This window comes from Eptesicus fuscus, chromosome 7, assembly GCF_027574615.1.
Source record: "Eptesicus fuscus isolate TK198812 chromosome 7, DD_ASM_mEF_20220401, whole genome shotgun sequence".
Lineage (NCBI taxonomy): Eukaryota > Metazoa > Chordata > Mammalia > Chiroptera > Vespertilionidae > Eptesicus > Eptesicus fuscus.
Window position 1 is genome coordinate 103,077,013 of NC_072479.1, and position 25,105 is coordinate 103,102,117.

Consider the following 25,105-nt stretch of genomic DNA (forward strand, 5'->3'; position numbering starts at 1 on the left):
ATCATAGTTTCATATAAAAAGTTCTTATCCAAACAGCAAAACCCCATTATTTCAGACTTACCTGGTATCTGTGGTACTATAACTTATTCTGAAATTAAGTAAAATGTGCTAGAGCGGGAGGAGGGGTCTATCAAATAAAAGAGTACCAGCAATTTTATAGTATTTACCAGATTAAGAGAAAAACTAAAATACTGCCTCATAATTCATTCTTTACATGATTTCAAGAGAGACTAACACATTCAATGTTAAAATGTAAATAAGTATTTCAAATGAGTTATTTTTTCATTAAAAATGGTCTGGCACTAATTGACATCTTCAGAGCATTTCACCCCACAGCCACTGATTATACATTCTTCTCAAGTGCACATGGGACATTTTCAAAAATAGACCACATATGGGTCACAAGTAAAGTCTCCCCAAATTCAAGAAGATTGAAATCATATCAAGCCTTTTCTCAGACCACAATGGCATAATAAACTACAATAAAAACATTCCAAAAAATTCAAACACTTGGAAGCTGAATAGCATGCTAGGTTACCAATGAGATCAAATAAGAAATTTAAAAAATCCTGAAGACTAATGACAATAAAAACACAACAATGCAAATGCTATGGGACACAATGAAAGCAGTCCTGAGAGGGAATTTTATAGCTCTACAGGCCTACCTCAAAAAATAAGAAAAAATGGTAATAAATCATCTAACTCTACAACTCAAAGAATTAGAAAGAGAGCAACAAGAAAAGCCCACAGTGAGCAGAAGGAAGGAAATAATAAAGATCAGAGCAGAAATGAATGACATAGAGACCAAAATAACAATACAAAAGATCAATGAAACCAAGAGCTGGTTCTTTGACAGGATAAACAAGAGTGATGAACCTCTAGCCAGGCTCACCAAGAAGCAAAGAGAGAGGACGCAAATAAGCAAAATCAGAAATGAAAGAGGTGAAATAACAACAGACCCCACAGAAATACAAAGGGTTGTTAAAAAATACTATGAACAACACTATTCTAACAAACTAGACAAGCTAGAGGAAATGGACACATTCCTAGAAAAATACAACCTTCCAAAACTCAGGAAGATTCTAAAAATCTCAATAGGCTGATAATTATGGAAGAAATTGTAGTTATCAAAAAGCTTCCAGCAAACAAAAGCCCTGGGCCAGATGGCTTCACAGGGAGTTTTACCAAACATTCAAGGAAGAACTAAAACCTATCCTTCTCAGACTATTCCAGAAAATTCAAGAGGAACACTTCCAAGCTCCTTCTATGAAGCCAGCATCACCCTAATACCAAAACCAGATAAAGATAACACAATGAAAGAGAATTACAGGCCAATATCCCTCATGAAGATAGATGCCAAAATCCTCAAAATTCTAGCAAATAGGATCCAGCAGTACATCAGAAATATCATACATCATGACCAAGTAGGATTTATCCCGGGAATGCAAGGATGGTACAATATTCGTAAATCGATAAACGTGATACATCACATAAACAAATTGAGAGATAAAAATCACATAGTCATATCAATTGATGCAGAAAAAGCATTTGACAAAATCCAACACCCTTTCTTGATAAAAACTCTCAGCAAAGTGGGAATAGAAGGATCATACTTCAACATAATAAAAGCCATATATGACAAACCCACAGCCAACATCATACTCAATGGGCAAAAACTAAAACCATTTCCCCTAAGAACAGGAACAAGACAGGGATGCCCACTCTCACCACTCCTGTTCGACATAGTGCTGGAAGTAGTAGCCATTGCGATCAGACAAGAAGAAGAAATAAAAGGCATCCAAATTGGAAAAGAAGAAGTAAAACTATCCTTATTTGCAGATGACATGACACTGTACATATAGAAAACCCTAAAGACTTCATCAAAAAATCATTAGACTTAATAAATGAATTCCTCAATGTAGCAGGATACAAAATTAACGCCAAGAAATCTATGGCATTTCTATACACCAATAATGAACTTACAGAAAGAGAGACTAAAAAAGCAATCCCATTTACCATCGCACTAAAAAAATGAAGATACCTAGGAATAAACTTAACTAAAGAGGTAAAAGACCTATACGCGGAAAACTATAGGACACTGAAAAGAGAGATAGAGGAAGACATAAACAGATGGAAGAACATACCATGTTCATGGATTGGTAGAATCAACATCATCAAAATGTCCATACTACCCAAAGCAATCTATAAATTCAATGCACTTCCCATTAAAATACCAACGGCATATTTCACAGATCTAGAACGAACTTTCCAAAAATTCATCTGGAATAAAAAAAGACCCCGAATAGCTGCAGCAATCCTGAGAAAGAACAAAGTAGGTGAGATCTTAATACCAGATATCAAGCTGTATTACAAAGCCACTGTTCTCAAAACTGCCTGGTACTGGCACAAGTACAGACATATAGAGAACCCAGAAATGGACCCAAACCACTATGCTCAATTACTATTTGACAAAGGAGGAATGAACATACAATGAGTCAAGACAGTCTCTTCAATAAATGGTGTTGGGAAAATTGGACAGATACATGCAAAAAAATGAAACTAGACCACCAACTTACACCATACACAAAAATAAACTCAAAATGGATCAAGGACTTAAACATACAATGGGAAACCATAAAAATACTAGAGGAATCCACAGGCAGAGAAATCTCAGACATATGCCGAAGCAATTTCTTCACTGATACTGCTCCTAGGGCAATGGAAACTAAAGAGAAAATAAACAAATGGGACTACATCAAAATAAAAAGCTTTTGCACAGCAAAGGAAACCATCAACAAAACAACAAGAAAGCCCACTGCATGGGAGAACATATTTGCCAATGATATCAACAATAAGGGTTTAATCTCCAACATTTACAGGGAAATCATAGAACTTAATAAAAGGAAGTTAAACAACCCAATCAAAAAATGGGCAACTGACCTAAATAGATACTTTTCGAAAGAAGACAGAAGGAAGGCCAAGAGACATATGAAAACCTGCTCAAAGTCACTAATCATCCGAGAGATGCAAATCAAAACAACAATGCGGTACCATCTCACACCTGTCAGAATGGCTATCATCAACAAATCAACAAATGACAAGTGCTGGCGAGGATGCGGAGAAAAAGGAACCCTCGTGCACTGCTGGTGGGAATGCAGACTGGTGCAGCCACTGTGAAGACCAGTATGGAGTTTTCTCAAAAAATTAAAAAAGGAACTTCCATTTGACCCCATGATCCCAATTCTAGGAATATATCCCAAGAAACTAGAAACACAAATCAGAAAGGATATATGCACCCCTATGTTCATAGCAGCACAATTCACCATAGCTAAGATTTGGAAACAGCCTAAGTGCCCATCAGCAGATGAGTGGATTAAAAAACTGGGGTACATCTACACAATGGAATACTATGCTGCGGTAAAAAAGGAGTTCTTACCATTTGCAAGAACATGGATGGAGCTGGAGAGCATTATGCTAAGTGAAATAAGCCAGGCAGAGAAAGATAAATATCACATGATCTCATTCATTTATGGAATATAATGAACAACATAAACTGATGAACAAAAATAGATCCAGAGACAAGAGAAACATCGATCAGAACGTCAAACCTCAGGGAAGGTAGGGGACGGTGGGGGTAAGGGGGAGAGATCAACCAAAGGATTTATATGCATGCATATAAGCATAATCAATGGACACAGACAACAGGGGGTAAGGGCATGAATGGGGGGGGTGGAGGGTAATGAGGGGAATAAGAACACATATGTAATACCATAATTAATAAAGAAATTTAAAAATAAATGGTCTGGCAATAGTGTTTACTGGGTATAAAGTTTCAGTTTTGCAAGATGAAAAAGTTCTAAGAAATATGTTGTACAACAATGTGAATATACTTAACACTACAGAGCTGTATACTTAAAAATAGTTGAGATGGTAAGTTTAATGCTGTATGTTTTTTTACCACAATAATTTAAGAATGGCCTGGCAAGATTTCTTCTTAAAAAGATAATTTACTTCCCTGGCCCATGTTGAGCTTTGGCCTGCATACTGAAGGGTCTCTGGTTCTATTCCCAGTCAAAGGCATGTACCTGGGTTGCAAGTTTGTTCCTCATCGCCAGTAGGGGCACGTTTGGGAGGCAACCAGTTAATGTGTCTCTCTCACATCAGTGTTTCTCTCTCTCTTTCTCTCTCCCCCTCCCTCCCACTCTGAGAAGCAATGGAAAAAATATCCTCATGTGAGAATTAACAACAAAATAATAATTATTATTATTACTATTTACTAAGCTAACCCACATTATTCATCAAGCTTGAAAGAATAAATTTTCTATTCTTTAAAATATTAATTTACTTTTCACTAATTCAGGACCTCCTTTGAATGTGATTATTATTACTACTAGAGGCCCGGTGCACAAAATTTGTGCACTTAGGGGGGGAGGGTCCTCAGCCCAGCCTGCGCCCTCTCGCAGTCCAGGAGCCCTCAGGGGGTGTCCGACTGACAGCTTAGGCCCGTTCCCTGCGGGGAGCAGACCTAAGCCAGCAGTCAGACATCCTTAGCACTGACGTGGAGGCAGGAGAGGCTCCTGCCACCACAGATGCACTTGCCAGCCGTGAGCCCGGCTTCTGGCTGAGCAGCGCTCCCCCTGTGGGAGTGCACTGATCACCAGGAGGCAGCTCCTGCATTGAGCATCTGCCTCCTGGTGGTCAGTGTGCATCATAGCGACCGGTCATTCCACTGTTGGGTCAATTTGCATATTAACCTTTTATTATATAGGATTTCTGGGATTCAGAGACTTGACATTCACATTTGTTACTACTCCCAAAGAGACAATAAATATGATTTTTCTAATGAAGCATGAAGTTAAACTGCAAGATTCTGTAATCCTGGTATGCACTTAATGCATATAACCAGTATCCTTGAAAATGATTTTTTAAAAGAAGCTGTAGAAAATGGCCCCCAAAAGAAAGTCAATACAAGCCTAGTGCTAGGCATGAAGAGATAATGAAGAAGTTTAAAAGTAATGTTTCTTAGAACACATATATTTTTAGTAGATTAAAGAAAGTATCAAATTCTGTAGTAACTTGGGTCACAATTGTGCCTGTCACTGCCTGTAATGAAAGAAAAAGCAATTCAAAAAACTGTTTTAGTGAGTGTTTCATTCTGAATTTATTTTAATAGCTCAGTAACAAGTTGAGTTCCATGTTTATAGGATCATTAAGGGCTTAAAGAGATCACTTAAAAATTTTATATATATATTACCACGTGTTTTTATTGGGTAAATTATATGCTATGGTGTTAATTTAGAGATTTCAAAAATTTCAGGATATGTCCTTTAAAAATGCTAATATTAAACTGTATTACAATAAAATTCTTCCATAAAAATTAGAGTTAGGGGAAAATGAAAGAAGGGTGGGTAAAACATTGATAAATGGTGAAGCTAAGTACTGGGTATAAAAGCTTCATTATACTATTATTCTCTCTACATTTGTGTATGTTTGATAATATTCTTATAATTTTGTAAAAAAATAAGATTCTTCCATAGAACAAAGTGAAGACTTGGTGAAACATACAGAAAGGTCTCCTTTATCTTGACCTTAGAAAATGAGCCAAACAAAAGTCCATTACAAGCACTGACAAAAGAAAGAATATTTAGCATAAAATATATTCATTGGGAAGATCTATTTCTCTAGCAAACACACTACTTTCTACTCATTGTTAAATAATGCACAGGAGAAAGTCCTAGTAAACTCTGACAATCTAGAGACAAGATCCAAAAATGTGAGGTACAGCCATCGTGTATTAAGTCTCCACTATCAATTCCTGAACACTACTAAAATTTTACTGTAAAACTTGCATGAACAAGAAAACCTAAAAGAGTAATATTTATCTCAGAATCTAGGTATATTATTCAGAAAATTAAAGTTTTATCTCAAACAAAATACTTTCTGAAATGTTTCAAAGGAAACATATTTAAAATAACCAAAAGAAAAAAATCTGCATCATGTTTTAGTGTTATAAATTTATAATTCTACTGAGTCAAGATCAAACTTTCTTTTTCATCTTAGGATCACCAACTCCAATTTTTTGGCTGCTGATTCACATATGATCAGTAGCAGCCAGAACAAAAACGACATGGGGGCAGGGTCATCTCCCACAACCCATCTGCTTCCTCTCTTGCTGTTTTGAGTCTACCTCATCTTTTCTCCACCCCACCCCCTTTTGGGGCTGCAAGCCTTCTGCTGGTGCTGAGCACATATGCAACTTAAAAGCAACAGTACAAACTGTGTTAGAGAAATGGAAGACAGCTGATAACTCTAAAAAAGTATATACTAGCAAGATTCTTTATTATGACCCATGACAAAGAGTTAGTTTCATACAACCAAATTATATGATTCTTGTGGAAAAAATTGCCTGTATAAAAATCATTGTTAATCAATTCATGAATTTTAAGATGGACAGATTTTTTTACTTTGATTTTCCCCAATTTATCTTCAACATTGTAAATAAACCAAAATATTTAAAACTCTTCCTACCTAAGCAGACATATATATATAGATAAATAAAATTAGACACAAAGGAATTTAAGAAGTATTTTCTGAGAGCTTACTATATATGTACATGCTAGGTATTAGCCAACACTTGCTATTTTCCTCACAGAAGGTGACAAAAATATCTAGTCTTGACTAATTAGCTGCCCTTATCTCCATCACTACCACCCTCATTATCTTCAGATATCTTAAAAACTACTCAGGCTTTAATAAATGGCAAAGAAAAGGCCTCCCTCTTCATCTTATAAATCATCCAAAACCAAGAATATAAGAAACAGAAAAACATAAAATTTACCTCAAAACAATAGAAAGCAATGAGAGTGGTATGGCATATTAAAGAGGACGACAAATTTGCTAACGCTTCTCCCTTTGATAGGTGAGATCTATTTCCGCTCCCTTGGGTCTGAGTTGGCCTGTGAATGCCTTGACGAATGGAGCAGTGAAAGTGATCTGTGCCAGTTTCAGGTGTAGACTTTAAGAGGGCTGGCAGTTTTCACCTTGCTTCTCTCACTGCTTCCTTTCACTACTACTTTAATGAATTAATCTTCCAGTAAATGGTAAGGACACTGAGGAAAGGAATTCCATTCTATTGTCTTTTTGACTCAAGTACCTAGATACAATACTTGACACAGAATAGGAACTCAATAAATATTTGTTAATTGACCGACTCTATTATCCTCACAGCAGCCACAGCATATATACAAAGTCAGCATTGATTCAGAAAAAAAGAGGGAAGATGGTTCTATCACAGGTAGATATTGATGTTTAAACAGAAATACACAGAAGACCAGAAAAGGCTCCTGAGGTAGGTAACATTAATATTTAAGAACAATAATTTAAAGTGGTAAGGACTGACAGGATTCACTTATTTTTCATTCATTCTTTCAATAAATATATATTAAGTAGCTACTAGATGCCAGATACTGTTTTGGGTGCTGAGGATAATACAGTAATTAAAACAAAATTCCTGTCTTCAGGAAGTTTATATTCTTCCAGGAGACAGAACATCATGAACAAAAACGTGGATGTGAGCAAGTGTGGAGAACGTTCTAAAAGGGCAATCCAACTTGGCAGGTAACGTGACTCAGGTACAAGTTACATGAGATGCGCCTGGAATGGCTCTAGAAAGCAGGGAATGACATGGTCAAACCATGTTTTAGAAAATTAATCTGACAGTGGAGTAAGTACAATACTGGATTGGAAAAAAAGGAATATGAGGTTGGGGAGAAAGTTACAAAGCTACCTCAATGGGCAAAGTATGACATGTTGAGATCCTGAATTTGGGTAGTAAATGTAGAAAGAAGGGAACCACCACACAAAATAGAATCACACCTGGCACAGAGCAGGTACAAATTTTTGTTGAATTGATGTTGAATGAATGAGACAAAATGTATATGTGATAGGATGGGTTTGTGTCTGGATGTGGAGGTAAAGGAAAGGGAAGTGTCAAAGATGATACCTAGAGTGACTGCCAGAATGATGATTCTGCTAATAGAAACAGGGGGAAAAGAAGGAATTTGATTTTGGTTGTTGGGTCCAGGAGCCAAAGCCAAATCATTTACCTAATGTCATTTGAGTTTTCATTAGGTACATGAGAAGGAAAACACGGAAATGAAGGTACAATGATAGAAACAAACAAAAATACACAGATAGGAAGAGAACAACAGAAAACAGTTGGAAGAGAAAGAGGCAGAGATATTGATATAAGGCAGTGGTTGGCAAACTGCGGCTCGTGAGCCACATGCGGCTCTTTGGCCCCTTGAGTGTGGCTCTTCCACAAAATACCACGGCCTGGGCGAGTCTATTTTGAAGAAGTGGAGTTAGAATAAGTTTAAGTTTAAAAAATTTGGCTCTCAAAAGAAATTTCAATCATTGTATTGTTGATATTTGGCTCTGTTGACTAATGAGTTTGCCGACCACTGATATAAGGGAATGAAAAATTGCTATCAAACCTGACTGTTCATAACTCAGGAATTCCCAGTCTCAGATTGCCTACTCTGGATCTTAAACCATCCCTCTGACTCCTAAAATTATCATATACAGCTGAGTATCTAATTTCGTATCAGTACTTTCTACTCACACTATTTTAGAAGCTCAATAAAGCTGTAACTTTATAATGCTGAGGGGCAACCAGCTGTCCCCAAACTTAAAGACACAAGAAAGCTCAAGGGCTTATATAAAAGGACATGAACTTAACAGCTGGAAGCAGGCAAAATAAATAAAAACAGAAGAAAAGTAAAATATATATTTTTATCTCCAGGCTCAATTCCTTCTCTATTGATTATTAGTACCTCGACGCCATCTTAACAAGTCCCTACCAGATATCCATAACTTAGGACAGCGATTTTCAACCTTTTTCATCTCATGGAATACATAAACTAATTACAAAAATTCTGCAGCACAACAAAAAATACTTTTTTGAATCTGACAAAAAAAAAGGTATAATTTTGATTCACTCACACCAGATGGCTATGGTTGTACTGGCTGTTGCCATTTTTTTATTTGACAATCTAAAGGAAAAGAGTCAGTGCGCCCCTGACTAAACAATTAGGTATTGCATGTTCTAAAAATTCTGCAGCACACCAGTTGAAAATCGCTGGCTTAGAACATAACCTAATGGTTTTGGGTACACATGGGGACATCTTCTCTTAACATCTTCTCTTAACTTTCAGTCTTATGTCACCTAAGATCTTATGGAGCGGACCTGACTTCCATTAATTCACTCAATAAATATATATTGATCAAGCACTGTTCTAGGCACTGGGAGTGCAATAAACAGAAAATACCCCTGCTTTGATGAAGTTTACATGACAGTGAGAGAGACATATAAATAAAAGTAAATAAATACACAGTAAAATAATTTCAGGTAACTATATTATGTGGGGGTGGGGAGAGGATGGCTAATTTAGATTAAATGGTCAAGAAAGGTCTCATTGAGGAGGTGATATCTGAACTGAGATTGAATAACAGCCAACACTTAATGAACACTTCCTATAAGTGAGGCACTTTATGTGTATGAATTCAATCTTCACAAGAGTGAAGAGATATATACTTATACAGGGTGGGGCAAAAGCAAGCTTACAGTTGTGAGTATGCAAAACACAAGAGTTTATTGTTGTATTATTATTTATTAAGTATTGTATTATTTCCCCTACAAACAACTGTAACCCTACTTTTGCCACACCCTGCATTACCCCCCCTTTTTTTAATAATTGAGGAAACAAAGGCATTGTGAGGTTAAATAACTTAAAAGTGAGTAATCAGGAATATGATTAGAATCCATGTCCATAACACTACATAATCTGACTCTACCAGAATTTGACAAGAAGCCAGCCATGCAGAGGAAACAGCATGTGCAAATTCAAGGGCCATGAAGTGGCAATGAGCTTGGCATCTTCAATGAACTGAAAGACCAGCACAGCCAGAGAATAGGGCAGGGGGGGAGAAATATATAATAAGAAAAACTGGATTCCACTGGGAGCTTATAAGCAATGGAGTGATATAATCTGACATATGTTTTTAAAAGATCAATTTGGCAGCTGTGGAGAGAACAGATTGTAGGGGAACTTGTTCACCTCAGTCTTCAGCCTGACTTTGAGTTTGGTATAATTTACCATTCTGCCTGGCCCTCTAGTAACAACTGCAATAATGTTTTGGAAAAAATTATGATATGTGACCCATATCTCAATACATCATATAACCAAATTTAGTAAATATGACCTTGAACAAATCACTTTGAATAAAATTTGTTGTTACTATCTTAAAGGATCTTATGAAAAGTTACTCTAAAAAGTACAGAGTTTAACTACAAGGTGGTATTTTGTTAAAACATTTAACAGAAATTTGACAACTCTGCCTTAACTCTTCTCCCCAAACTCCCCCCTTCCCAAGAAAAGGCTGCTTGAGCCCTAGCCGGTTTGGCTCAGTGAATAGAGCATCCACCTGCAGACTGAAGGGTCCCAAATTCAATTCCGGTCAAGGGCACATGCCCTGGTTGCGGGCTCGATCCCCAATAGGGGGTGTGCAGGAGGCAGCCAATCAATGATTCTCTCTCATCATTGATGTTTCTATCTCTCTCTCCCTCTTCCTTCCTCTCTGAAATCAATAAAATATATTTTAAAAAGAAGAAGAAAAGGCTGCTTGAAATGTAAAGCATTATTTTGGCAAAATGACTTGGTTACATTCCTTGAATATATTCATACCCACAAACATTACAGACATGCTTTCCTTATGATTTCTAATCCCTCTTCTATGATGTTCAATGCATTCCAATTTTTAAATGTGTAATTCTATCTGTCTTTTAGAAATGTGTTCTCTAAGAGAATGGATGATGGATATTTACAAGTCCACATGCTATGTATAAAAAAACTAAATAAATTTAAATAGGATCTAAACATATTTTGTGTATTCACTTACAAAATTATGTAATCTGTCGTGAGATAATTTTCAATTCTTCTGTCACTTCCACTCTTACACTAAAACCTTACACTTCAATAAGCCAGGACAACCTGAAATGTTGACAAGCCACAGTATAGAAATCTGCCATAGTGATCTTGTTCAGGAATGAATAATGTGAAATATTTTAGAACATACTAACTTCGGAATGAAAACCTGTTGAGACGAACCTCACCTAGGATGCAGTGAGGGGAAAGGGAAGACATTTACAGTATTGTGCTTTGTTTTCACACTACAATGAAGCATTTGAAGAGAAGCCCTATTTTCCGGTGGCAGAGCCTCATATCCTTAGATTTCCCAATGAGCTCTCTTTCCATCTTAAAACTCTGCTCCCTTTTTAATAAAAGGAGTCATGAATATTTTCCTAAATTCTTGATCAAATATTTTTAAACACTGGAATGAAATATCTTGCCATAAAAAGAGAAAAAAAGTCCAGAAACTGTTGCAATTTTGTAGAACACCCAAATACAGCAACCCATACTTACACATTTAAGACAATAGAGGTAGGACAACAATGGGTGCTACAATAAGGGACCCTCAGGGCAACGTAGACACCTATACAGCACTGAAGCATTAGAGCTGAAACACCTCGGTATATCACCGTCATACTCACCAATTATTTTTCTGATTACACTTTAATTACATAAGCTAACTTGTTAATTAAAACAATCTATTCAGGAAAGATCAGTTACCATACAAAAGCACTGGCTCTTCACATTACCTTCACAGCATACAGGTACAGAGTCTGTGTTTTAAAATGCATTTTCAGTTTCTTATTGTCATTAAAGGCTTCAATCAATATAGAACCTCTGGAAATATAATGAATCTCAATAACTTAAATAAAAACAGCTACTAAGTCATGGCTCATTATTCTTCCCTTCTGACAGACTCTTGTTTCAAATAGTATTACTTTCGGCGAATTAATATCTCTAAAAAAGGTGCTGAAAATTTCTGATAAAGTAAAATGTAACAGATATTAATAAATACAATTTTAACTTTATTGTAATTATATTAAAAGCTTTAGAATAAACGGGGAAGAGAGAGTAGAAGCAAAGAAATCTATTTCTCAAACAAGGCAAATAATACAACAAAGTGTTCTCAACACTGCAGGAGTTTGCACATTACAGCTACATTAAGAGCAATTAGTGTAGAATTTATAAAATGCTAAGACATAGCTGCAGCACTCAGTGCAGTGCATATTGAAGGCATCTGTGTAGGCCACAAGTATAATAAGAATAGCAAAAAAAGAGAAGGTAAATGCATACCAGCAGGAAAATTTTCAAATAGCTTGGTAGCATATCTTAAAGTGGACAGGTTCTAAATTTAACCAAGGAGAAGGGAGGCACATTCATGATCTATATCTGAAAAAGAAGAAAGCATCTAAATGTAGTAACTCAAAAAGTCTTAGCATGAAGAAAAAGAATACAATGGGAAGAAAATTATGAACATTTTTAAATATTAGAGAATACTAGTAAGCAGGAAGGAAAAAAGACCTCGTCTAAATCAGTGTGGCAGGTACTGGAGGTTGTTGCCCAATGTCCACTTTCCCTTCTCCCTTAGTAACAGAACACCTGAGCTTTAGCTAAGTCAATGCCAGAATGAAGACTGCATTTCCCAGCCTCTCCTGCTGTTAGGTGTGGTCATGCCAATGGGACATGAATAAAAGTATTAAGTGTGATTTCAAAAAAATGTCCGTAAAGGAATTGGGTACATCATTCTTTGGACTTCCCTCCTTCCTGCTGGCTGGAATGTGGATGAGGTGCTGGAGGGCAAGCAGCCATCTTACACTATGAGGAAGAAGCCACATGTTGAAAATGACAGGGTAAGAAAAATAGAAAGAAACTGTTCCCTGACATTGTGGAGCACCACGCCAGCCTTGGGTTACCCATCTCTGGACTTCTTTTATGTAAAAGAAAAATAAACTTATAGCATGTTTAAGTCACTATTTATTTTACCTTTTTTTGGTCACAAATGGTTGAATATAATTCTGATACAGAACTTACACTTACACACACACACCCTTCTCTACTATGGAAGTCAGTGTGACTTTGATTCATTTGGGAAAAGACACAATTTGTTCACAAATCAGGGTAAGCCTACCAAACAACATGAATACAATTAGCTCCTTTGAGGTTACAATTGTACTTGCCCAAAACTCAATTCATTTTATTATAGAGGCACCCAGCACCCACATCACTGTTCTTTCTGTTGGAATACAAGGCTAAGGGCAATCTGGTTAGGATTACATAGTGGCGAGCTGAACACAGTGACCTTAGTTAGGCACTGTAATGGTAAGTGCCTCATTGGACTGAAGTAGCTAGTAGATTTTAGGGCACATGTTCTATCTCTTTTACTGAATGAGGTAAAGAGCCTTTAACAAATAGTCTGAAGAATCTGAGTGTCACCAAGCAACTCTACTTGATTAAAACGCCAGAGCCTTGTTTTGCCTATTTTCATAGGACTTCAAAAGATATCTACCAATCCTCCCAATAACTTGAAAGCAAATATAGGCACAGGACAGCTCGTTAGCACCTCAGAGAAAACTACAATGTTTAATGAAAAAGAAAATATGTAATAAGGAAACCACAGCTCTCGATGTGACACCAGGGACCCTGCTCACAAACACGGCAGTCATAACTGTAGTAACCTTATCTTTTCTGGTGTTAAATTCTCCTGCAAAAGTGCCTCAAGATGAAAGAGGAGAGAGATTCCTTGCCAAAACCGGTTTGGCTCAGTGGATAGAGCGTCGGTCTGCGGACTGAAGGGTCCCAGGTTCGATTCCGGTCAAGGGCATGTACATTGGTTGCGGGCACGTCCCCGGTGAGGGATGTGCAGGAGACAGCTGATCGATGTTTCTCTCTCATTGATGTTTCTAGCTTTCTATCCCTCTCCCTTCCTCTCTGTAAAATATCAATAAAATATATTAAAAAAAAAAAAAGAAAGAAAGAGGAGAGAGATTCCAACCCTCAAACCAATGAATTTCCCAGCTTTACCTCTGGGTGAATAACACACATTCAAGGCACAAAACAAAGAGAATGCTACAAGAAATTAGCCTTCCAACTCAAGGAAAGCACAATAAAGCATTGCCCAAAAGGCTCTCTAGGTGGACCGTACAATCGTGACCACAGAGCAGTTCACAGAAAATGTACATGAAGTGATTGCCTATATCCATTTTTTACCCCCACAGTGGTATATATAATTATTTGCCATATGCATAGTATTTTATATGTTCAGACTACTTATCATCACAATTCTGTAATTATTCTATCACAATAATTGAGTATGAGCAATTAAAATTTACTTTCTTTCTTTTAGGCGTTCAGATCACAACAGATGGGAGAAAATCAGGATGGCAGAATAGAAAAATAGAATCTTCCTTTGTCTCAAAACCTCATAAAAAAGATAGCAGAATTGCTGAATTTTAGGGTTTGAAGAAACCTACAGTATCCAATGATTTTGGCAGATTAAGAAACTAAAGCTCAGAAAAGTTATGAGCAATTTGCTCAACGTCACCAAATGAATTAAGTGGCAAAGCCAGGAGGAAAACCCCGATCCTGCCTCTCAACTCAGCATTTCAACATTACCATCTTCCTCTTCCGTAAACAAATAATGAAATAGGTGTGGAGGATTCCAGGCTGTCTGGCTCAGCAAACTAGCTTGTCTTTTTTTTTTCCCCCCAAGAAAAAAATTTTTAAATATAATAATGTTACATGCAATAAACCTTAATATTTCAAGAAAAACTATCTTAAATATAATAATGTTACATGCAATAAACATTAGTATCTCAAGAAAAACTTTTAAATATGATGTTACATGCAATAAACACCAATTATTCAAGAAAAATGATCTTACATATATTACATGCAACATTAATATTTCAAGAATGAGATTATTCTTGATTTTAAGTATAATAATATTATCCAAACTGTACTAACATAGTATGATATCACAAAAATTGTAGGAAATATTAAAAATCTGCAAATAACAAGATTACTTCTATTATATTCTAGAATATTCCCACCCCCACCCCCCGGCTCTACTTTTGTTCATCAGTTTATGTTGTTCATTATATTCCACAAATGAGTGAGATCATAACATATTTCTCTTTTTCCGACTGGGTTATTTCGCTTAGCATGATGCTTTTAAAGTCTATTTTGTCAGATATGAGTATTGCTACTCCAGCTTTTTTTTCTTTTCCATTTGCATGGAAGATTTTTTTCCATCCCTTCACTTTCATCCTGTGTGTGTTTGTTTGAGGTGGGTCTCTTGTAGACAGCATACAGTTGGGTCTGTTTTTGTATCCATTCAGCTACCCTACACCTTTTGACTGAAGCATTTAATCCATTTACATTCAGGATTATTGAGAGGTACTTATTTATAGCCACTTTAATTCTGTATGGCTAGGTTTCTCTTTCTGTTTCCTCTTCTCAGCAATCCCTTTAGCGTTTCTTGTAATGCTGGCTTGGTGGTGATGAACTCCTTTAGCCTTTTTTCGTCTGGGAAGCTCTTTATTAGACCGTCTACTTTGAATGATAGCCTTGCTGGATATAGTAATCTTGGTCTCAGATCCTTGCTTTCCATTACCTTGAGTACTTCATGCCATTCCCTCCTGGCCTGTAGAGTTTCTCATGTCAGCCTTATGGGAACTCCTTTGTAGGTAAGTTTTCTTTTCTCTTGCTGCCTTTAAGATTCTCTCTGTCTTTAATTTTTGGCATTTTAATTATAATGTGTCTGGCCGTGGGTCTGTTTAGGTCCTTCTTGTTTGGGGTTCTCTGTGCCTCCTGAACTGATGTGTTTTCCTTTACCTGATTAGGGAAGTTTTCTACCATTATTTCTTCAAACACCTTCTCTATTCCTTTCTCCCTTTCTGCCTCTTCTGGCATACCTACTATTCTAATATTGTTACATTTCACATTGTCCCACAGCTCCCTTCTGCTGTCCTCCTGTTTCTTAATGGTTTTTTCTTTTTGGTTCTCCAACTGAGTGATATTTTCAACTGTCTTCTAATTCACTGACTCAATCCTCAGCTTCCCCTAATCTGCTGTGTATTCCTTCCAATGTGTTATTTGTGTTATGTCATTCTTTATCTCAGACTATTCTTTTTTCATAGTTTCTATATCTTTTTTCAAACTGTTGAGCATTTTTAACATCATTACTCAACTCTGTTTCATATCTATTTCTTATCTCTGCTTCATTTATCTCTTCTTCTGGAGCATTCTCTAGTTCTTTCATTTGAGGGTTGTTTTTTTGTTTCCTCATTTTGGTTATCTGTTTGGGTTTGCGACTATGTATTAGGTAGATCCTCTACACCTCTCAATCTCTAGTGCAAGAGAGTGTTAAAGGCAGTTTCTGATTAACTGGACCAGGCAAAAACTCAAAGCCTCCAAAGACCACCTCTGTCTACAGACTAATAGGATTCCAACTTGAATTGCTCCCAGGTAATCATCCTTAGGTGTGGCGAGAGTTTTTTCAATAGGGTGGGGCAGTTGCTCCTGCCTGGAGGCTAATTGTTACTTTTAATCTCTTAAGTGGCCTCAGGGCAAGGTGTTTTACAATAGGGTATGTGGACTGTCTTCCCCCCAGGCAAGGCAGATGTCTATGGGGAAAGATGTCCTCCGCTCTGTGAGGGAATGACTCAGCCCAGGAAACTTGGGGTGTCTGCCTTCTGAGCTCTATCTCCCGATTCCCCAGTCCTGGGTTCTGCTCTCACCGCTCCAGTCCACTTCACACTCCCTCTGCCAGAGTGGGTGGCTCCACAGGGAATTTTTGTGCATTGGCCCTTTAAGAGGGTGCCTGAACTTTCAGCTGCCACTCCCTGGCAGACAACACCCCACTGCTTTTCACAGCTAGATGTTATGTGGGTACCCTCCTCAGTTTGGTGCTCTCTGCTGGGGAGCCCAGCTTCAGGATTAGATGCTAGAGTTCTCAGTGGCATCACCCCACAGCTGAACTATGTCTCCGGGACTTCAGTTGCTGTCTGTGGGTGCCCAGCCAGTCCTTTTGCACCTCCACCCCTCCTACCAGTCTCTGTGCAGTCCTTGGGTATCAGGGTTCTCTCCTGTGAGTTTTCTGTTGATTATTCAGGAAGCCCTTTCGTATTTCAGTTGTAATTCCAGCTTGTTCCTGGAAGCATGTCCATGCAGCATTCTCCTACTCTGCCGCCATTTTTAATCTAAACTAGCTTGTCTTTTAAAATGGCAAACATCTTCTCACACTGGCTTATAAATAAAAGTTACAATAAAATCCAGCACAGCTATCATTTCTGCCAATTTGAAAGGAAAAGTAGATCAATAAAATGTGCCAGGAAATGCACTGGAATTAAAATGAGTATAGCAGGATTGTGAGGATAACAAACAAGAAAACAGGGATGAGAAGACTCTGTTTAGGCCTCAATGCTACTAAGTAAGAGGAATCCATGGTATAATTTGTTCTAGATACCTAAGGTCAATAATTATTACTTTAATTTTTAAATTTTTATTAAAGCATTATATAAGGTTTTAAAAATTGCATAGGCTAGATTTATAACAAAAAGCAATAATCACTGAGACATTATGACCCAAAAACCATTTTTTAAATTATTGATTTTAGAGAGAAGAAGGGAGATAGAAACATCTATCAGTTGCTCCTGCATGCATCCTGACCAGGAATCAAACCCATTACCTTTGGTGCATGGGACAACACTGAATCCAACTGAGCCACTCACTCAGGGCTGAATAATGTTTTTAAATCATCATTCAGACAGCAGAAAGGAGAAGAGAGCTGGGTGGGGGGAACAGGAAGTACAAGCAGGAGGCTATTGGAGAAGTTTAAGAGAGATGAAGGTGGCTTAGCCAAGGGCAGTAGTAAAACAAACAGATTATAACACTTTTGTAGTAAGCATAATTTTATGAAACTTTTGTTTCAGATATCTGTATACTTATGGGTCCTAATATAAAATGTCTCCAATCATGGGTCACAGCAAAATAGTTTGAGAAACACTGCCCTAGGACAGCAATTTTCACCCAGTGTGCTGCAAGAATTTTTAAACATGCAATACCTGACTATTTAGTCAAGGGCACTGATCTCTTTTCCCTTAGACTGTCAAATTTAAAAAATGACAATAGCCAACACAACAATAGCCGTTTGGTGTGAATGAATCAGACAGGCAAAAAATATATTTTTGGTGTGCCACAGAATTTTAGTAATTAGTTTATGTGTGCCATGAGATAAAAAATGTTGAAAATCACTGCCCTAGGAAGCTGAGGATACTTATGGTTCCCTTTGTTAAAGTCCTAAATTAAGTTCAAGTGAAACAAGCTACAACAAGTATAATTACATATCAAATATAATCTTATTAATCTGCCAAAAGAATACCATTTGGTGTTCAAAAAGAAAAAAAAGAAAGAACAGTACAAGCAGTATTCAAAAATCACTGGAATGCCAGGCACAAATTATGTTACTTCTACCAACCAGGAGATGTACAGATTACTAAAGAAATATAATAGCAATTTTTTTAAACTACTAAACCATTCTAACCATTCAACTAATATTAATTTTAGAAATTCAACACTACTAACACACATTCATAATGGCAATGTTTTCAGCATTTTCAGGAAAATACCTTACTCTCCCAAATGAGAAAACATGGCTTAATTCTCCTTGAAGAATTCAGAGATTATATACTACAGATCTGAAAGATTCTTTTGGAAAACTTCCTGCCTTTTTTTTTTTTTAATAACAGATAAAAATAAAACATTACCAATTTGCCCAGCTTTTAGGTTCAATTAGCTCAGTTTCTCAACAGCAATGCTATTGGCATTTTAGGTGGGCAATTCTTTGTTTTAGATTGTTATCCTTGGTCCCTGACCACCAAATGCCAATGGTGTATCTCTTCCCTTCCCCCACAGTCACCATGACAACCAAAAATGCCCCCATACTTTTCCAAATATTCTGTCGAAATATGGTACCTCTCCCACTGAGAATCACTGATGAATTTAGCAGATACCCTCCTTTCATCAAATGATTGCCACATAATGAACTGTGGCATTAGATTCAGGGCATAGATGACAGGTAGCTATCAGTGTCTTGAGTTTAACCATTTCCAATTAGCATTAAAATCATCTGGTCTGAAGCAGAAAGAATATTTACTATCTTTTTCCTAGCACAAGGCTGTCCCCACTATTTTCAAAGTGGTATGTGGCAAATGTAGAACTTTAAGAAAAAATACACAGAAGGGAACTTGTGTCTCAAAAAATTAAATTTATCCAACATGGAGGTCCAGAATAAACACCAACAATGTGGCTGCTGTTTGTTATCAGACAAAAGAATAGTCTTTACAATAAAGGAAATGACAAATGAGAAACTGTACATTAAACAACCTTAATAATTATTCTGTTAAAAAAATTTTTAGATGGACACTTGTATTTCCTAATTTGTGTATCTGGGTCAGCTTCTTCAAAGCTTACCTAATTGTTTATACACTTTATACTTATTAAAGTACAAATTTCTAAAAATAAATAAATATGTGGATTCTGCACATATTCTAAGTTAAAAGTAAATCACCCTAGCTGGTTGTTCAGTGGTTAGAGTGCTGGCCTGCAAATTGAAGGATCACAGGTTTGATTCCGGTCAAGGGCATATACCTCAGTTGCAGGCTCAATCCCGGGAAGGCAACTAATTGATGTGTCTCTCACATCAATGTTTCTCACTCTCTGTCTCTCCCCCCACCCTCCCACTCTCTCTAAAAAAAAAAAAAAAATCAATGGAAAAAATATCCTCCGGTGAGGATTAACAAAAAAAAAAAGAAAAGAAAAGAAAAGTAAACCTACATTTCTGCTAAGTTTCATGAAGAAAGGATAGGACACAGAGAATTACAGAAGAACTGTCTAAAATTATTTCCTTGAACAAAATCTATGGGTACATTTATATATTTATGTATAGTGAACAGATTTAAGGGACAAGTCACTGAGTAATATGTGACAAGTTTTATCACACTGAGAAGAATGTAACACTTACTGAACACATGACCAGAAGCAGTGGCAAGTGCTTATTCAATCCTTGCAGCAAGCTTGTTGAGGGTATTATTATCCTCCCTATTATACAGAGGAGAATACTGAAGTACAGAGAGGTTAAATAACTTGTTCAAGATTACCTAGTGATTAAGTGGCTGAGCCAGGATTCAAACCCAGATTAACTCCAGAGCCCTCACTAAGAGCTGTATTCTTTCAAGGCACACATAGGAAGACTGGAGGAGAGGATTTTAAAAGTAGGAAAGAACTTGTCTGAAAACCATGAATCTTGTAAACATGCTAAGTGAAAGAAGCCAGAAACAAAAAACATATATTATACTAGTGACCCGGTGCACAAAATTCATGCACATTAAAAGGAGATTAATTAGAGGAAATATTTTTTTAATATATTTTATTGATTTTTTACAGAGAGGAAGAGAGAGGGATAGAGAGTTAGAAACATCGATGATAGAGAAACATCAATCAGCTGCCTCTTGCACACCCCTTACTGGGGATGTGCCCGCAACCAAGGTACATGCCCTTGACCAGAATCGAACCTGGGACCTTTCAGTCCGCAAGCCGACGCTCTATCCACTGAGCCAAACCGGTTTCGTCTAGAGGAAATATTTTAATATTGCTATTTGCCCTTTCTCTATAATAGAAGTGTCAGAGATGAAAGAAAATTAGTAAAATGTATATGAAAATCTTCCTCCTGTCAGAGTCTGAGGCACACCACGGGACCCAGAGTCAAGTCCCCGCCCACCCACATGCGCCTCAAAATCGCGTGAGACCCAGACCCAGCCGGCACCCCCCGCATTGGGTTAGATCCAGACCCAGCCGGTCCCACCATTGGGTTAGATCCAGTCCCGCCAGGCGGGGGGGTGTACCCTCAAGTCCCCTGGCCCAGCGCCAGGGCGGGGGGTGCGCTTTGAGATCCCCTGTCAAGCCCTGCCGGGCGGGGGGCGTGGCCTGAGGTCCCCTGTCAAGCCCCGCAGGGCGGGGGGCGCAGCCTCAGATCCCCCAGCCCAGCGCCGGGAGAGGCGCAGCCTCAGGTCCCCCATCAAGCCCCACCGGGAGGGGGGCACAGCCTCAAGTCCCTCATCAAGCCCCGCTGGGCAGGGGGCGCAGCCTGAGGTCCCCCAGCTCGGGGCAAAGGGAGCAGCCTGAGGTCCCCCGGCCCAGCAGCAGGGCTGGGGGTGCAGCCTGAGGTCCCCTGGCCTGGTGCCAAGGCGGGGGCTGTGGCCTGAGGTCCCCTGTCAAGCCCCACGGGGGCAGGGGAGTGGGCGCAGCCTCAGGTCCCTGCTGATTGCTCATTAAGGCTCATTACGGGAACTCGGCCTCCGCTGTGGGTGCAGCCATCATGTGTTATGGAAACCCCGCCTTCCCTGTGGGCACCGCCATCTTTGTGTTGGAGTGACAGTCAATTTGCATATTCCCTCTTTATTATATAGGATGATTACATTTATATGAAATGTCCAGAATAGGCAAGTCTATTGAGTCCAAAAGTAGATTAGCAATTATATTAAGGCTGGGGGGAGAAGGGATAGGCCAAGAGGAGGGGGTAAATGAGGAGTGGCTGCTAATATCTATGGGGTTTCTTTGAGAGGTTATGAACATGTTCCAAAATTTATTTTGGTGATGGTTATACAACTCTATGAATATACTAAAAACTATTGTATATTTTAAATGGGTGAATTGTATGGTATTTTAATTATATCTCAATAAAGGTATTTTTTTAAATAGACCTAAATGGGGGGGGGGGGGGGGGGGGGCGAGTGGGGTTTAAGTTGTTTCCCAGGTTTCTAAAATGAGTAATATGAATAAAGAAGTGATTTATGCTGCCCTCACCAGATACAGAAGGAAGTGGAGTAAGGAGAGGTCGATTTGTCAAGTTTGGACATGTTAAATTTAAGATATCTATGGAACACCCAAATGGAAATGTTCAGGAAGCAGCTGGATTGATAGGTCCCTCTCTCCCTCTTCCCTTCCTCTCTAAAAATCAATTTTAAAATCTAAAAAAATAAAAAACAGCCAAGAGGAAAAGTATAGTAATTCATTCAACAGACAAGAAAATAAAATGGAAGTTTTCACAGATTAAGAAATAGTAATATTTCCATTTCAGCCCAATAAAGGACAGCATTGTGTCTCTGGGTTATAACTCTGTATATCTTGCCAAGACCACAAAAGCTTACTATCTTAAGAGTAGAAAGACAATAGATTTGGAAACTTTAACTGTAAAATAAGGAGAAGAAACACTTCAATTTAATTTCCTATTTTAAAATAATGTATGGTAATTTCTTTACAAGCATGATGACAACACTCATAACATTCAAATGGGGGATTTGGGGGTTTTTGAAGTAGATTAATTTGCATTGGTTCAGGGACTTTTGCAGTTTCTTAAAAACAGCAGTACTGCATTTTATTTACTCCATTTGCACTAGAGATCAAGCAAAACTGCGCCTATAAGCAACTACAATTCACGTTTGTTTTGAACTATGAAAATATTAACCTACTCTGACCTCCCCTGCACCAACTTCAGCAAACCCTGGGTCAAGAGTCTCAACTTCCCAAAACAGCACAGGTGTCTCTAATTTAAGACCTGCTAGTCTCCTTTCTGCCTTTGGCTAAGTCAGTAGCAAGCCCAGAAAATAAAAACAAAAACAAAAACCTCTACTAATTCATGTAGGTACTTTCTTTCTTTCTCCATAAAAGAATGTACTAGCAGACACAAATTAAAAAACATATATCAATACATAATTCTATTTTCTCTAATTGGCTATAATAAAGGTGAAAATAGTTCAAGATAGCGATATTCGCTTATTTTCCATCTAGACTTGAAAAACTGTAATATCAACGAACTTTATATATTTCAATAAAACAACATATTGTGAACATTTACAGTACCATGTCTAACCCTTAGTAGGCAATCAAGAAATGTTAGTTCCCTCTCTGTCCTTTCCATTCATTCTTATATTTCCATGAAATATTTCCTATTTATTATTACCCCAATATTAAGCAGGAGAACAGACCCCAAAAATTCAGGCCGCCTGGTGGTGATAAAGGGATGCGTTTGCAGAAGTTAAAATTTAATCTACCTTCGTTGCCTCTCTTCCTAGGAAGTCAATTCCAAGGACCATGTTCCTTCTGTTATAAGAAGTGGCTCATCTGTTTTTCCTTATAGCAATGTATTATCAGCTCCTGTTTTTTGTGACTGAAAGAAAGCCAATCTCAAGAACCTACGTTTTTCTAATCATAGATGCAGCAAGAATCCAAAGATTATCATCAACCCATGGGATCCCATGTACAAGTTCATGGGATTCCAGGTTGGAGGTTTGGGGGAGTACTGTCATGTTGTTGGAGTTTTTTTGCTATCAAGTTCACTCTCCGAGTAATCCAAGTCTCCTGCCCCAATGAGCAATGGTGTCTCCACATATCTACAATCATGGAAAACTAGAACTATCTGAACTATCACTGGCCCTTACTTTGACACAAAATGCTCTGACAGAAATAAGTTTGCAGAGCTGGTGAAGCTGCCATCTATAGCTCTTGTTGTGGACATCTGACACAAGGTAGATATATGATCCAAGCCATATCTGGTGTAGTTTTGTTCAGGCTCTGGAGCTTAAGATAGGAACATAAGCATGTTATGTCAAATTAAACTCCAGTGGTTAGAGATGGACAGATTCTGTCTTCAGTAATAAAATTTATAGTTGTCAGTGATGGCCTGGCTACTGTCAAGATAGGCCCTTTGTTGCATTTAGTCTACCATTCACAGAAACTACTGAATTTTAGAGTGGCTGGAAGAATTAGCTAGCCTGTCACTTCCCACTACCCCAGGCTGGTTTATAAACATAATGGCTCCAATACAAAAACTATACCCTCTAAGGATTTAATCATGGTATGTGAGAGACAGAGACAGAGACAGAGAGAGAGAGGAGAGAGAAAGAGAGAGAGTGTGTAAATTCGTGGTTCTGTTCTGTGGTCACCAAAATTTTATATTGGTTGGGCTATTTCTTTGACATTTAATACATTCTAACAATATACTAGATGTAGTCCATAATATTAGATAAACCATAGGGCCATGATTAGTATTTCCCTAAACAATCAAATCTGATCTATTCTAGTTCAGTGGAACTGAAAATACTAACAAACACCTTGGGCAAGAAAGAGTAAATAACCCAGGACATACCTTATTTACAATTCCCACAGACAGATGAAATTCAATTCCATGCCAACCACACCCTTCGGTCACTAAAATATAAACAGAAAAATAAATGTTCATGCACTATAAGCAGTTCTTCCAGTTCCTAAAGGGTATTTGGTTTCAGAGGTAATAAGCTGTTTCTTATCTCCTTTCTATGGGTGAGCTCTGTCACTGGCAAAAGGTCCAGAGAGGTAGAGTTAAACAATAGGTAACACTAACTGAGCACTTACTATATGCCGGGCACTGTTCTAAGTGCTTACATATACGAATTAATTTAATACTCACAACAATCCTGTGAGATACTCTTGTTAACTCTTTTTACATCCAAATAACAACTGACCTATACATCTGAAAATTGTTCTTACTGGTGTTAAAAAATGCCTTTTAAATAAACGTAGGCAATTTCAAACATTGTAACTGGACTGTCTCAATGGCAGATATCTGTGTTCCATATTCATCTACTCATTGTGCATTTCTTGAGCACACACCAGGTTTAAGAGGATTCATTCTCTGCCCTTTAGAAATTAAGAAAGTAGTTGGGAAGATCAGACTAAACTACAAGAAATGGTTCAAGAAATGAAATGCCCTATTACGAGGCACATTATCTTTATACAATCATTCAGTTTGAAAAAAAATCAAATCTCCCTTTGGTAAAAGGGAGAAAAGCTGCACATAAAAGGTACCATAAACATAGACCTTTAAAAATAGGTTACATTGCCAAAGTAAGGAAAAAGGTTCTTTAGCTAAGAAAATAAGAACAAAAACATGTTGGAAGGGACATAGTGTACCTGAGGTCCTTCATAATCTGATTCCACCCAGTTTAGCCTTTTCTGTGGCCACTAATCTCCCTCCCACTGCCCATTAGCCAAACCAAACTTCTTACTTCTAGGACATACAATCTCTAATAGTTCCACTG

At 37.8% G+C, this 25,105-nt stretch overlaps 1 protein-coding gene across 1 annotated transcript in view; it reads right to left on the bottom strand.

Moving 5' to 3' along the window:
- Positions 1-25,105, bottom strand: part of MRTFA (myocardin related transcription factor A) — a 182,500-nt gene that overhangs the window by 126,168 nt on the left and 31,227 nt on the right. Inside the window, exon 3 of the mRNA XM_028149946.2 lies at positions 24,175-24,236. Coding sequence (XP_028005747.2) covers positions 24,175-24,236 — 62 coding nt within the window. The remainder of the gene's footprint in view (positions 1-24,174; positions 24,237-25,105) is intronic.